This window comes from Blastomyces dermatitidis (assembly GCF_000003525.1).
Source record: "Blastomyces dermatitidis ER-3 genomic scaffold supercont1.8, whole genome shotgun sequence".
Lineage (NCBI taxonomy): Eukaryota > Fungi > Ascomycota > Eurotiomycetes > Onygenales > Ajellomycetaceae > Blastomyces > Blastomyces dermatitidis.
Window position 1 is genome coordinate 743,527 of NW_025544781.1, and position 15,922 is coordinate 759,448.

At 29.1% G+C, this 15,922-nt stretch overlaps 1 protein-coding gene across 1 annotated transcript; it reads left to right on the forward strand.

Annotated features, from left to right (window-relative positions):
- Positions 1 to 14,174: 14,174 nt before the first annotated feature.
- Positions 14,175 to 14,849, forward strand: BDCG_07132 (uncharacterized protein; the record flags this gene model as incomplete). The annotated part of the gene is made up of 2 exons (XM_045422901.1): positions 14,175 to 14,180; positions 14,472 to 14,849. 2 exons carry the CDS (start codon positions 14,175 to 14,177, stop codon positions 14,748 to 14,750), a joined length of 285 nt encoding a protein of 94 aa, XP_045278431.1. The 3' UTR covers positions 14,751 to 14,849.
- Between the last annotated feature and the right edge of the window lie 1,073 nt (positions 14,850 to 15,922).

Sequence of the window (15,922 nt, forward strand, 5' to 3'; positions counted from 1 at the left end):
AGTATTTTATTAATGAAAGACTGAAATATCACAGAGATATTAGTCAGATCAAAAGATATCACTAGATATTTAAACAATCTCAGTGCAGTTCTAAAGACAGTCTTTCATTCATTCTCAGACTGTATTCATAGTCATATATATATATTAATCACATTCAGTTGTGTGAATATGACAGCTTCTGTGAGACAGTTAATCACATTCTCAATCAGAGATAGAGAGTAGTAGCTCTTTATTATCTTGAAGTTCAGATTACAGTAGTTTACACATAATCTGAGATCTTTATTCTTCTTCTTCACAAATATCACAGAGACTCTCACAGAGGTCTGTGAAGATCAGATAAAGTCATTCTTCAGATTCTTCTTCATATAGGTCTGTAAGACCTCTGTCTCATAATAAGAGAGCTTATAGATTAATTCTCAGAAGAGTTTCTACTCTTCTATCAAATCTATTATCAGATTCTTCTTACAGTGAGAAGAAAGCTCAGCTGTCTTAGCTAAGCTAAACATCTCTGTAAGATCTCAGTATTTCTCTGATATCTGAAGCTCAGTTTTCATAACTGTAAGATTCTCAGACACTTACAAAGTCATTATATAGATGAGCTTGTCTTCTCTAATCAACTCTACAGCATTAACTGCTTCTATCTCTGTAAGTGAGTCTGTCAACACTGATTAGAAGTATAAACCTGACTTGCAGACAGCTATGTGTGAATTGTGTCTTTAAAGTTATACAAGTCTTAAATACATATCATCTGTGATGTCTGTAATAATCACAGTTTCTGTAAATCTTCTTCAGATTTCAGAGAGATCTTGCAATTCAAAGATGATTCTCATAAGTCTCTCAGTTCTCAGATCTGAGTTCTCACACTCTGCTTGTTACAAGAGCAGATTCCCAGTCTTCATCTTTCAGCTTATTCACTTCATGAGCTTTAGAAACATCACAGTGATCTGAGATCCTGAGTTTATTAATACTTTTCATACTTGTGAGACAGCAGCACTGCAGCACAGTCTCTTCTCACAAGCAAGCATTTTCATTGAGAGAGCAACAGATTCAGATGTCAGCTTCAAGATTCTTAAGAAGGCTGTTGCTGACTCTGTCTATGACTTCTCAAATTCCTATTTTGATTTGTTCAGACAGTTTGTGTGAAGATGTTCTGATTTAGAATAGATGAAGCAGAGTTTCTTTTCCTTGATCTTTCTATTATACACTCTGTTCACAGAAGCTTATGAAGCTCTCTCTCTCTGCTCAGCAGTCAGATACAAATCTCTCTATACTTTGTTATCTTTTTCTAACAAATCTGTTCTCTGTTGTTCTGATCCTCACAGAGCTGATTGATGATTCACTCTTCACAGGTCTGTGACTCTCACAGTGATCTGCAAGTGATGAATGAGAGTCATCAGTTTCTCCAGAGTCAAGAACTTAGAGTCTTGCTCAATGAGCTTGTTCTACATGTCTTTATTCAGTCTCTTTATAAACATCATTATTCAGGTCTTGTTTCAGAGCTCTGTTTTCACAGACTTCAATTCATATCATAATTTCATGAAGCACTGTGAGTAGTCTTCATCAGATTTCTCACCTCTTTTTCTAATATTGATGATCACAGCCCAGGTGTTCTCTGTCCAGCTTGTAAAGTCTCTTAACTTATTCTCTAGATAGGTCTTGAGAATAGATTATCAGAATCTCTCATGATCATTCTCATGATCATTCTCTAGATAATTCAGCCAGTTCTTGACTTCAGTATAATAGAGATCTGTTATTACATAGATAACAGCTTCTTTATCTTTCATATTACACAGTCAGACTTGTAAGTCAATTTCAAATACAAACTCACAAAAGCTTTTATAGATTGTGATTTGATAGATAGTCTTAAGTAGTCACAGCTTGAGAAAGTTTCTTTTCAGTTCACAGATGTCTCTGAAGATCATGTCTAGAGACTCAGTTTGAGAGTGTTTACAGATAGTAAGCATTTCTTGTAGAAAAATAGCTTGATTCTGCAGAAGATGCTCAAGAATGTTCTTCACTGAGATTGATTCATTCATGAGTTTGAAGGGTTTCTCTGTCACAGATGCAGAGAATGATGTTTCATGAGTGATTGATAAGTCCTCTGAGACTTCTTTCACAGAGGTTATTCATGATTCAGGTGACTGCTCCTGAGTACCTGCAGTAGGGTTTGCAGAGATTGAAGCATGCAAGTTTCTAGTTCTTCCAGTCATAATGAGTGATTGCTGACTGACTGAGCTTGAAATGTAAGAATAAGTGCTCACAGGCAATTATTCAGGTGTTTGCAGCTTGATGTGATATGTACTGTTAACTACTAGAAGTGTTCACAGTAGAAAGATAAATGTAGAGATCAAATGTATAATAGCATTCAAGCTGAGTTATGAATAGTATTCATGAACTCCAGTCTATATAGTTGTGTGTAGCCAAGGGCCGCTAGCCCTATTGATTATGTGGGAGATAGGAATAGGGGTAAAGAATCCGCGAGGAGCGGGATTTCTTACAGAAAGTCAATATCTTCTTAAGCATGTTAATCTTCATTCAATTCTCTCAAGATTGATTACCTGCTTCTAGAATCTTAATGTTGAAGTCAGAGATGAATGTTATAAGAGAAGTGTTTCTCTGTTAAATACTCTATAATCAATCTAACACTTTCTGTTGTATAGCAGTGTCTTGAAATAAAATATTAAAATGTTTAATAATGTTGTTAGTCATTTATAATACTGATTCATATACTTTTATTCATAAATAAAACTTCTGTTTCATGTGATTCTTCAATTATTCATTGATATATTAATCTTGATTAATTAGTGAACTGATGACATCTTCATCTACACTCAGGTTCATGAGCATTTTCAACCTTTATAATGAGTAGAGAGTGAGATCAGAAGTATTAAAATATATAAGAACATCTAAGTATTCTTTCAGCACTTTTGTATTCAATTCTGTAGATGTTGAAATTGTATGAGTTTCTTGTTAAGTTAATTGTTAAATTTCCTCATATTGAAGTTATTGAGTTACATGCATGTCAGCTATCTGTTGTTATTGTAATTTCAACATTGCTCAGAGTTACTGTGATATCACATCTATACTCACATTTAAAGATTCTCTCATATTATTGTCAGACATGTTATTTATTGAATATATGATAACTGTGAAATCTGAAGAAGTGTAATTATATGAATATTTTATATGTCTAGAGTGTCAGAACTCTCAGATCTTTCACTGATATTCTCTTTGTAAGATCTTATTACAGAGTCAGAGTGACTGATAAGTAAGCTTCTATCTGAGAACTCAGTATTCACTTAACTGATTATTTCTCTATTTCTTACACATTGTTATATGTTCAGATATCTTCTTAATGAATAATCATGTCTAATGAGAAGATAATGAATGTTTTTCAAGTGTAAGAGATCTACACTGAATAGATCAGTATAATATATAGATCTTATAATTAGACTGGCCGCTGAAATCATGAATTTCACATATGATTTCATTTGATCTGATCTCATACATTTCTTGGCGTGAATTCTGCTGAGACTAGCTATCAAAAAAACATGTAAAGTGACTATATATCAGATCTTAAAATAAAACCATGACTTGAAAAAAATGAGAAAGTGATTCCATTTGATCTCATTTAGTCTCATTCTTGGTATAAAGTTACTATTTTTAGACATTTTAAGGTTTTTTTTAGACTATTTTTAATTTTTTAAAAAGTAACACTTTTTGGTAACACTCAAATGAGATTTAAAGTCATTTAAAGCAATAAAAATAATTTAAATTGAGAAGTGGAAATCATGATCTTATTTGAAAAATGTGATAAGAGTAGACAGTAAGTCTCACTGAGACAGTATGAGACTACTATCTAATGTTAAAACTGTGTAATGAGATCAGTCGAATTGGTAATGAAACTATCAAAAAATCTGGTCCTGGTCTCAGACACGGTCACACGGTCAGTCTACTTATAATACAAAGTGAAAAATGTTAAAGAAGGAAAGGAAAGAGAAAGTGCAGAAATCAGTGATTGAAGTGAATATTTATACATGTACACGGCGGAGCTACGGGGCGGAAGAATAGGAATTCTGTAGGTTTTCGGCCGAGGATCGGGGCGGTAGAAATCTGTGAAGTGTAACGGAATAGTCTATATAATTGATCAGGCGCAGCCCGTCACAGTTCTGAATTATAGAGTGTATTCAAGATCTGAATAAGATCTTAATCTTCTTCTTCTCTGTCAGCTTCTGCTAATTAATTAGAGAATAGAAGTATTATTAAAAATTATTATCTCTTAATAAATAAAAAACTTATCAGTTTTAACTTCTTTATCTCTCACTTTAACACTCTCTTAGACTGACCGTGTGACCGTGTCTGAGACTAGAATCAGAATTTTTGATAGTCTTATTATCAATTCAACTGATTCTATTACACAGTTTTAACATTAAATAGTAGTCTTATACTGTCTTAGTAAGACTTACTATCTACTCTTATTACATTTTTCAAATGAGATCATGATTTTCACTTCTTAATTTAAATTATTTTTATTACTTTAAATGACTTTAAAACTCATTTAAGTATTATCAAAAAGTATAACTTTTTAAAAAATTAAAAATAGTTTCAAAAAAACCTTAAAATGTCTAAAAATAGTAACTTTATGTCAAGAATGAGACTAAATGAAACTAAATAAGATCACTTTCTCATTTTTTTCAAGTTATGATTTCATTTTGAGATTTGATATATAGTCACTTTACATGTTATTTTAATAACTAGTCTCAGCGGGATTCATACTAAGAAATGTATGAGATCAGATCAAATGAAATTAAATGTGAAATTCATAGTCTCAGCAGTCAGTCTACACTCTCTTAAGCTCTTTCTGCTGTTACTTATTTACAGTAATACTCTTCTTCTCTCTCTCTCTCTTTATCTTTATTTTAAATCATTCTCAGAACTTCTTCTGATCTTACTACTACTGTATATCACTCTTTACTATCTTCTTTTTCATTCTCTTATATGCAGTATTATCTGTATTATTTCTATACTTAGTTCAGTCTAAATTTATCAGAAGTATTACTTAAAATTATTCTCATTCTACTTTCTTACAGAGCCTCTTCAAGGTATTATAACATGTCTTATAATTTATCTTCTCTCACTTGAATATTATTTTCTTCTTACTCTTCAATCTGTGACAGTGCTCACACATCTTGATGAGTCACAGAATCACAGAATATTTAAAGAAGAATGACATGATTAATTTTAATAAGTATTAAAAGAGAGTGAAGATAGAAAAGACAGTCAGCAATGATATAATAATAATAATGATAGTAATGATAATAATGATAATAGTAATAGTAATAGTGATAATAATGATGATAATAGTGATAATGATAATAATAATACAAGAAAGAGTGCATTGAAATATATTATTAACTTATCAAATATAAAGAGACTCAAAGAAAATATTGACAGCTTTAAGAGATGTACAGAAACAGTTACAGTATTGTATAGTAATATTATCTTCATTCAATATATATACTATTGATATTCTTTATATACAGTTATTATATAATCTATATCAGAGATACATGCAGAAAACAGATCTTTATTACTAGAAAGAATAATTATAGTAATTCTTTGTTTTCATATTATAAAGATAAGTTGTTTTTATTTCTTTCTTCTCTCTTTTCTCTTCTTTAATCAATCACTAATTTCAAGCTGATATGAAAACTATTATAACACTCTCAGAAATTCTCAAATTAAAGAGTATAGATTAATTAAATTTTAAATATAGAAGAAATCAAATTATCTTCTACAGATTCAATTACTCATCTCTTCTCTTAATGAAACAGCAGTTGTGATCTTTCTCCTCTCTTAATCAAATGAAACATGACCTGTGAAAAGTGAGTATCACATCAGATTATAATAATCAACACAGTCTCAGTACACAGAGCTGTATATATACAGTGTAGTATGTACTGAACTAAGAGACTATGTGAATTACAAATCAGTGACAGTATCTTCAGAAGAGTCATGCAGTGTGAGAAAGCTATAACTCTCAGTTATATATACAGAAAGTGAATTACTGCAGTAAGTATATATATATTGTATAAAAGTAACACTTTTTAACAACACTCAGTCTCTGATATTATGAAATAGTCTCTTCATAAGATCTGTTTTTATCGGAAGTTGAAGAATTTTATATTTCTTAAGATTATCTTCACACATCTTGTCTATGAAATTAATGAGAGAAATCATTAATTTCAGTATTCTATTCTTAATATTATTCAAGTAGCAGCAGAGTTCACTCTGATTATACTTTTTAAGTGTATATTTTCTAATTATTCACATTTATAGAGATATATACTGATTATTATTATTATTATTATTCTTCAATTATAGATGTATGCAGTCGGAGACTATGACATCTACCTGAGAACTTTTAGTTCTCAGGGTTTTTCCTCTATCTATAAAGTTAACTATTATATATTCATCAATTTCAGATATGTAAAATCAGAAAATTCCAGCTCAGAATACAAAAACTGTTTACAAAGTGCAGTATTTTAACATCTTCTGATACTTTGAAATCATTTGACATGACAAAAGAAAAGAGAACACAGTCTTAAAGATAGACACATTAAATAGATAGGTAGAAAATTATTATTATTATTATTATTCTTCAATTATAGATGTATGCAGTCAGAGACTATGACATCTACCTGAGAACTTTTAGTTCTCAGGGTTTTTCCTATATCTGTAAAGTTAACTATTAAACATTCATCAATTTCAGATATGTAAAATCAGAAAATTTCAGCTCAGAATACAAAAACTGTTTACAAATTGCAGTGTTTTAACATCTTCTGATACTTTGAAATCATTTGACAATATCATGACAAAGGAAAAGAGAACACAGTCTTAAAGATAGACACATTAAATAGATAGATAGAAAGAAATTGAAAGAAAAAGATAAAATAAAGAGAGACTGTAACAAAACAAATTATTAAAAGAAAGTATATAGCTGTTTTAACAGACTATATCTGATCAATTTCCTTCTCTTCATATTCAGATATTTCTGAATTCAGTCATTTTCTTGTAGCTGCTTGAGTTTCTGATAGAAAGTCTATTAAGTATTTAATTTCTATCTCAGTTAGGAATAAGAATCTCATATTTAATTGATTTAAATTATACTTCTCTTTCAATCTGACTCTGAGACTATTGTATAATGCACAGTGTATCACAATACTCTCAGAATTCTCATTTACATTGCAGAATGAGCATTCTATTAAGTCAAATCTATCATCAAATCTTTGTATATAAGATTTGAAATAGTCATATTCTAGTTTCAGCTGTATTATAGATGAGAATATTTTCTTTTTACATTTAATTAAACAAGATTTTCACTTGAGTTTTGTTTTAAGTCTTGAATAATGTATACTCTTCTTTTGTTTCTGCCAGTTTTCATTTCACTTATCTAAACAAGATTCTTTTATTTTTCTCTTTATAAAAGATCAGGACATAATTTTTTTAATAGATCTACTTAATTCTGCACTTCTTTTTGCAGCTGAATCAGTCAATTCATTGTTATGAATATGCATATGAGCAGGAACTCAGTGCAGATAAATTATCAGCTTTGATATTCTTCTCTTTTAAATTTTTAAAACAGAGTTTAATATCAGTTCAAGATTCATTTGATTATTATAAATCTGACTATTTCTAAGTCTTTTTAAAGTAGCTTGACTATCAGAGAATATTTATATCTCTTTCAAACTATTTTCTCTTTTATAAGATTTTATTTCAATGAGTTTGAAAGCTTTCACTATTACAAATAGTTCAGCATCAAAGACTTCAGATTCACAGTCTAGATTTCAGAAATCTGACATAAAATTGATATTATCTTCAGTATAAGCAATACCTGCATCTAATCTATTCAAATTCTCATTTTTTGAGTCATCTGAATAAATCAGAATAGAGTCTTTTATATTGATTATAGAAATTCTCTTCAAATGCTGTTTATATTCTTTCTCTTTTGATACTTCACTTATTTATCAGTTTATAAGAGATTCAAGCTTTTCTCTTCAGAGAGATAACTTCTCATTATCAACTTTTTCAATATTTAAAGAAGAAAATTGATTTTTAATCAGAGAGTATAGTTTATACAGTTGAGAAGATATTTTCTTTAAAGAATTAGTTTCATTTCAATCAAGAAATCTATTTCAATTCAGTTCATTTTCAGAGTTAATTGATGAAAATGAAGAAGAGACTCTTTCTCTGATTATATGATTTAAGCTTATCTTTATAACTCTCAGAGTATAGTTCATACAGTTCTTTTCAAATCTAATAGCAGAAGAAGAAATTGAAGCTTCAATTTTCATTACTTTAATAGAAGATGATTTGAATACTCTCAGAATTCTTCTCAAGACTCTGTTTTACAGATGTTGAAAGAGTTCAGTGAAATTCTCTTGATTATTTCATCAAACTTGAACTTCATAATCAGCTACTGATGTAATACAGGCTATATATAACTATCTCATAGCCTGGAAGAATAGATCTCTCTCTGTATTTGATAGTCTGCTTATGTTATTTAATAGTCTTTCTGTCTTGACAGTTCTTTGTTGAATGTGATATTTAAAATTCAACTTGAAGTTTAACTATACTTCTAATCATTTGACATTTACACTGAGTTTAATCTCTCTATTTAAAAGAGTTACAGATAGTTCTTTCTCATTGAATTTAGAAAAGAAATGAATTAACTCAGTTTTATTCATATTAAATTGAATTTGATTGATATCTACTTTAACAAAGATTTTCTTTACAGCTTCTTCAATCACTTTTAAATTCTCTTTGATAGTTTTTAAGCTGTAGACTAGATCAATATCATTCATATAACTTGAAGATCACACTATTCTCATATTTCTATTTTTGAATAGATATGCAGTGTATATTACAAATACAATGAGTGATATTGAAGATTCTTATAATACTTCTATTTTTATCTCAGTCTTGTCTTATTTCATTTAATCAAAGAAAAGTTGTATAATTCTTTTAGATATAAAACAGTTAACTCATTTTATTAGAGAAAGTGACAGTTTTAGCATCTTCAATATCTGAATTAACTTTAACTTTAAAACATGATCAAATGCTTCTTTTATATCAATAAAAACTGCAGTTGAGATCAGATCTTCATGCTTTGCTATTTAAATATTATAAATAACTGAGAGATCAGTATTAATTGCAGAACACTGTTTTCTATCTCTCATTTATTCACTGAATAAAAGAGAATTACTGATAGAGTTTATAAAAGATAGTTGAGTAGCTATTATCTTTTCTAAAACCTTTTCTAGACATTTCAATAGAGATATTACTCTATATAACTTAGAAATTGAAGTTTTTCTATTAGATTTTATAAGAATCACTTCAGTAGCTTCTCTCCAGCATTCAGAATGATATTCATTTTTAAAGAGATTGAAAAAGAGCTCAAAATATTCATTCTTTAAGTAGAAGTATGTATTTTGAATAATTAAGTAATTAATTGAATCAGGCCCTGCAGCAGTCTTAACTGAACTTGAGAAGATAGCTGACTCTAATTCATCTTGAGTAAGATCAGGCCATTCTCAGTCATTTTCATTAATATAGTTGAGAAGTAATATATTCTCTTCCTCTGAATCTGAATCTGATAAGTTTTGAAAAAGAGTTCTTATAAAAGCTTGACATTTTTTCTCAAAAGAGTTTGCTGTATATGATTCATTCTGAAACTCATATTCTAAGATTGAAAGTTTTACTACACTTCTTGTTTTAGTATAGTTAAAAGCTTTAAAAACTTCTTTTTCTTATACTTTTTTAAGAAATTTATTTCAGCAGTCTGTTTTAGCTTTTTTAATATCTGAAAAATATTCATTTCTGACAGTTTTGAACTCTTTATCAGAAATTATATCATTCTTTCAATCTCTTCTAGCAGTAGTCAATTGTTTTCTTTTAGATATGATATTCTTATTTTATCAAGATTTTAAATACTCAGAAGACTTTCTCTTTGAAATATTATCTTTAACACTTGCTAGAATAATGAATGTAATAAGCTTCACTCTATTCTCAAGCATTTCATTTAAGATATCTTGATCAGGATTTCAATACAGCTCACTCTGTCTTTCAGATTTTAATAGTTTTATACTTTCTTCAACTGCCTTTCAGTCAGCTTTTTCAAAGTTAAACTGATTAGAGAGAGGAGAATTTTCACTCATTTATTTCTCACTCAGTTCAATATTAAATTGAATAATCTCATGATCTGATTCTGATGTCTCATTTGAATCAATAAATCAGTTTACAAGTCTTTTTTCTATTAGATTTTATGATATGAAGATTAAATCTATAATAGATTTCTGTTTCATATCTTTTCTAAAGAATGTTTATTGATCAGACTTATTAATTAAACCTATTGAATGTTCAAAGATTCATTTAATCAGATTATCAGCTCTTACTGCTCTTTTACATTCTGAATTTCATCAGAGATGATGTGTATTGAAATCTTCTACAATTATAGAGTTTCTTGATGAAGTTATGTTTAGAAATTCTCTATTAATTGTTCAGATATTATTATTTTTCTTCAATAACTTTTTATTATAGATATTTATAAGCTGTATAATATCAAACTCATTCTCTTTATCTATAATATCACTCATCAGAATATCAGAGTCAGATATGATATTAAATCTTAGATTAAATTAATATCTTAATCTCTTTCTTTCATAGATCACTACTCTTGACTTTATCTCAGACTTTTGAGGTAAAAAGCAGTAGTAGCTTAAATGAGAAATGATATATTTTTACTCAGTATTAAAATTCAGCTCCTGAAGTAGTATAAAATCAACTTTTTATTCAAATACAATTTGAAGATAAGAATAAATATAATTTAAGTTTCTATTCATATTATTTTGAATAAATATGATTTTTGAAGAGTTTTTAAACTTTTTTTATTATTTTTATTGTATATTCATACTAAAAGAGAGTAGAGTAGAATCTAATCACTATCATCAGATAGTAGATTATAACTATTCTGAAAAGTAGAAATCTTAACTGCTTATATTATATCTAGCTTAGTATCAGAGTCATTTCTCAGTTCTCTAATCTTAATAGAAGTTTGAGAATTCAAATTCTGTTCACATTTAGCTGAAGAATTGAAGTTTGAAGATTTAGATAGTTGAGAGTTTCTTCTTTTTAAGCTTACAGTTGTGAGTTTACTGATTTAACTATTCTCTTCAGTTCTAGATTTGTTTTAAGCTTCATCTTTTCTTCAGTTCTTTTGAGTTCTTGAAGCAAATATACATTCTTTTAAGCTAGATGCATGTTTTTCTTTACAATTAGAGCATTTAAGCAGAGTATGTTGATATATTTCATCTCTTTTTAAGCATGTTTCATATTTATACTCACTAGTTTTATAATCTCTAGTACAGAATGCACATTTTGAGTCTCTGAAATAGAAGATTATAAAGTATTCATATCTTTAACAGTTTGAACACTGTATTTGAGTTTTGAGATTCATTCTTAAGTCTTTGTATTCATGAACTCTCATTTTCAAACCTGCTACTCTTACTTCAGAGATCTTTGACTGTTCAAGTATCTTTATATATACTAGAATAGAGGCATTTCTTCTACTTTATCTAAACTCAATTGAATTTAGTCATACAGACTCTTTTCTCAGTTGAATAGAGTTGTATTCTTCTAATTCATTTTTGTGAAGTAGCATTTCTTCTTCACAGTTAAAAATTTTAACTGAAATATTATAAAGAATGAATTTGTCTCACTTTTCATCTCTCTTAGATAGAATTGTTGTATTTAATAAAGATTTCACTGCTGATTTTCAGAGATTCTTATTCTAAATAGGAAATTCTGCACTAAATTCAGACATTATAGTCAGAATAATAGTGTTTTCAAAGAAGCATGACTCAATTGAAGCTATAACTGATTTTTGAACTTCAATATCAGTTATTAGCTGAGAAAAGAACTGCTGATTAATTTCATTTCTAATTCTGAAAATGAGATTTGAGATTAGCTTGTTTCTTTGCAAGATATTCTGATTTGAGACTTGAAGAATAAGTCTTCTATTTCTGAAGATTTGAAAGTTTTTCTTCTTTTGCATTTTTTTCTCTACTTTTCTATCAATAGAAGTATGAGTATTATTCTTCTCAGTTTTCTCAGGATTTTGAGCATGTTTTAAGATAGCAGGTTTAGAGACAGCAGATTCAGCTGCTTGAGCATATATTTTCTTCTAATTCAAAGAAGAAGAAGAAGTAGAAAAGAAGAAAGAAGAGCAAGATGAAAAGTCAGTGATTATACTAGAAATTTTCAATTTTTTTTGAACTGTGTTTGAAATTTCAAGTTTGAACTTGATCATCTTCTGTAGTTATCTAGTCTGAGCATGAAGAATTAACAGAACTTCTTCATTTATCTCACTCAGACACTGCTTTTCAAGAATCTTACTTGCTTTTTCAAGTTTCTGTATTTTAAGAACTTATTGTTTCTCTATTTCTTCTTTCTTTCTTCTCTTCAGAATTTCAATCTCAGAAATAGTATTTGAGAAAGCATCTTTTTTCACATCAACTGAGTATATTTTTGAACTCATTGTTCTCACTTAATGAAAAGTTGATTAGACTATTTCAATTGAGATATGTATTGAACTCTTTTAAAAAGTTGATCAGACTGTTTCAATTAAGAGATTTCTAAGTCTATTTTCAATTGAAAAGTTAGTTAGACTGTTTCAAAAGAAGAATAAAAGACTTTTATGTATAAAATACCTGATTTTTTTCACACTAGTTTAGTAACTAGATTAGATTTTTGAAGAGAATCTAATAAACTAAAATTGATTTTTGAGATAAATCAATAAAATCTTTATAATCTCTTTCTTGAGATACAGTGAGGAAACGTATGATATCAATTGATAATAAATCAGATAATATGACAGTTTTTAACAGAAAAACTGATAAAAAATAAATCAATTTCTTACAGAGAAATTAATTAAAACTATTCAATTTTATTCTAAATTATTCAATTCTTCTCACACAACAAGTGTGCAACTCAAATCAGTTTATAAAGAGTGTAAAAAAGAATTAAGTATTAATGAAAGCTCTTCAGTTACTGAAAAAGTAATTCTTACTTAAAAGAATATGAAATTATGATAGAAAACAGCTCTGTTTTTAATTCTTTATAAGAATATTGTATAAAACTCAGAGAAAAACATCTTACTTTTTCAAGAGAAGTAAAAAACTATTGCTAAGATCTTTTTTTTTTTTTACATTAACTGCTGTAGAAGAATGAGATAGAAACTGCTAAGATATACACTATTATATACTCTCTATCAAGACTTTCTCTCTTCAGAATCTTGATATTATAGAGAATATAAGTCTGTTTCTATATAATAATATAAATATTGTCAGCAGAATGTAGAGGAACTGATTATTTATATTTTAAAATAGAAGACTTTGTCAATGATTATATTAATATAGAGTTAATTCTTAAATTCAATAGAAATCTAGTGTTACTGTTCTCAATTTCTTACAGAATCTATTGAATATTGAGATATTAAAACTAGATTTAATATATCTCACTGTGCAGGGAGCAAAGGCTCAGTCAGATCTTGAAATATGCTAATTTTATAGTTGTTATATCTGCTGATTATGTATTAAATACAGTTACTGAGGTATCTTTTTATACTTTTCTGTCAGGGATGAGCCAGATTGAGAGAGATAGTATGAGAGTGAGACTTGGCATTGATATCTAGATACACTGAAGACAGATCACAGAGATTACACTTCAGAAGTAGCTGTTAATTATATGCTTGATATTATCACTGAGATATCTTTTTATATTTTTCTGCCAGGAATGAGCTAGATTAGAAAGAGCGGTACAAGAGTGAGACTTAGCATTGATGTTTTGAAACATCAAAGATGAACAGGGTTTTCATGAAGATCACTTCTCAGATATCTTCACAACTACAGATTGAGAATCTTTCAAAATTGAGAAGATTGGTGCATATGACTAGGTCTCTTCATCTTACAATTTGTATGGCAATTTGGCCCGGGGTTGTGATGTGATAGGGGAGAATGAGGGATAATCTCACACAGGAGTTTCAGACAACATCTGGTTCACATTTGGCTGGATAACTCCACCACCACACGGGGTATGCGGTCGGCGATGGGGTCAAAATGCTCGTATGATCGAGGGCTTTTCGATGAATCTATCGGCGGGTTCTTATTCGAAAAATCGAGCGAGTTCGTGAGATAGGTAGAAAAGAATAGAAAGAAAAAAGTAAAGTAAAATAATGAGAGACTGTAATGAAACAAATTATTGAAAGATAGTATATAGCTGTTTTAACAGACTATATCTGATCAATTTCCTCCTCGTTATATTCAGATATTTCTGAATTCAGTCATTTTCTTATAGCTGCTTGAGTTTCTGATTAAAAGTCTATTGTGGCGGGCTGCGCCCGATCAATCATATAGACTATTCCGTTACACTCCACAGATTCCACGTACGCTCAGATCCTCGGCCATTCTCGATTGCAGATCCTCGGCCATTCTCGATTGCCGATCCTCGGCCGCCACCCCGATCAATCATATAGACTATTCCGTTACACTCCACAGATTACACGTACGCTCCGATCCTCGGCCATTCTCGATCGCCGATCCTCGGCCGCTACGAACGTGTGTATATTCTTCCGCCCCGAAGCTCCACCGCGTACGCCACCACATATGTGTATAAATATCCACCTCGATCGCTGATTCTCGCACTTTCTCTTTCTTTCCTTCTCTAGCGTTTTTATCTTTGTTATATAAGACCTATCAATATTATACCGATCTAATCGGCGTAGGCCCCTTACATCTATTAAGTATTTAATTCCTGTCTCAGTTGAGAATAAGAATCTCATATTTAATTGATTTAGATCATACTTCTCTTTCAATCTGACTCTGAGACTATTGTATAATGCACAGTACATTACAATATACTCAGAATTCTCATTTGTATTACAGAATGAGCATTCTATTGAATTAAATCTATCATCAAATCTTTGTATATAAGATTTAAAATAGCCATGTTCAAATTTCAGCTGTATTATAGATGAGAATATTTTCTTTTTATATTTAATTGAACAAGATTTTCACTTGAGTTTTATTTCAAATCTTGAATAATGTATACTCTTCTTTTATTTCTATCAGCTATCATTTCACTTATCTAAACAAGATTCTTTTATTTTTCTCTTTATAAAAGATCAGAACAAAATTTTTTGAATAGATCTACTTAATTCTGAACCTTTTTTTACAGCTGAATCAGTCAATTCATTATCATGAATATTCATATGAGCAGGAACTCAGTGCAGATAAATTATCAGCTTTGATATTCTTCTATTTTGAATTTTTAAAATGAAGTTTAAGATCAGTTCAAGATTCATTTAATTATTATAAATCTGACTATTTCTAAGTCTTTTTAAAGCAGCTTGACTATCAGAGAATATTCATATCTTTTTCAAACTATTTTCTCTTTTATAAGATTTTATTTCAATAAGTTTGAAAGCTTTTACTATTATAAATAGTTCAGCATCAAAGACTTCAGATTCACAGTCTAAATTTCAGAAATCTGAGATAAAATTAATATTATCTTCAGTATAAGCAATGTCTGCATCTAATTTATTTAAATTCTCATTTTTTAAGTCATCTGAATAAATCAGAATAGAGTCTTTTATATTGATTGTAGAAATTCTCTTCAAATGCTGTTCATATTCTTTCTCTTTAGATAGTTCACTTATTTATAAGTCTATAAGAGATTCAAGCTTTTCTCTTCAGAAAGATAACTTCTCATGATCAATCTTTTCAATATTTAAAGAAGAAAATTAATTTTTAATCAGTGAGTATAGTCTGTACAGTTGAGAAGACATTTTCTTTAAAGAATTATTTTC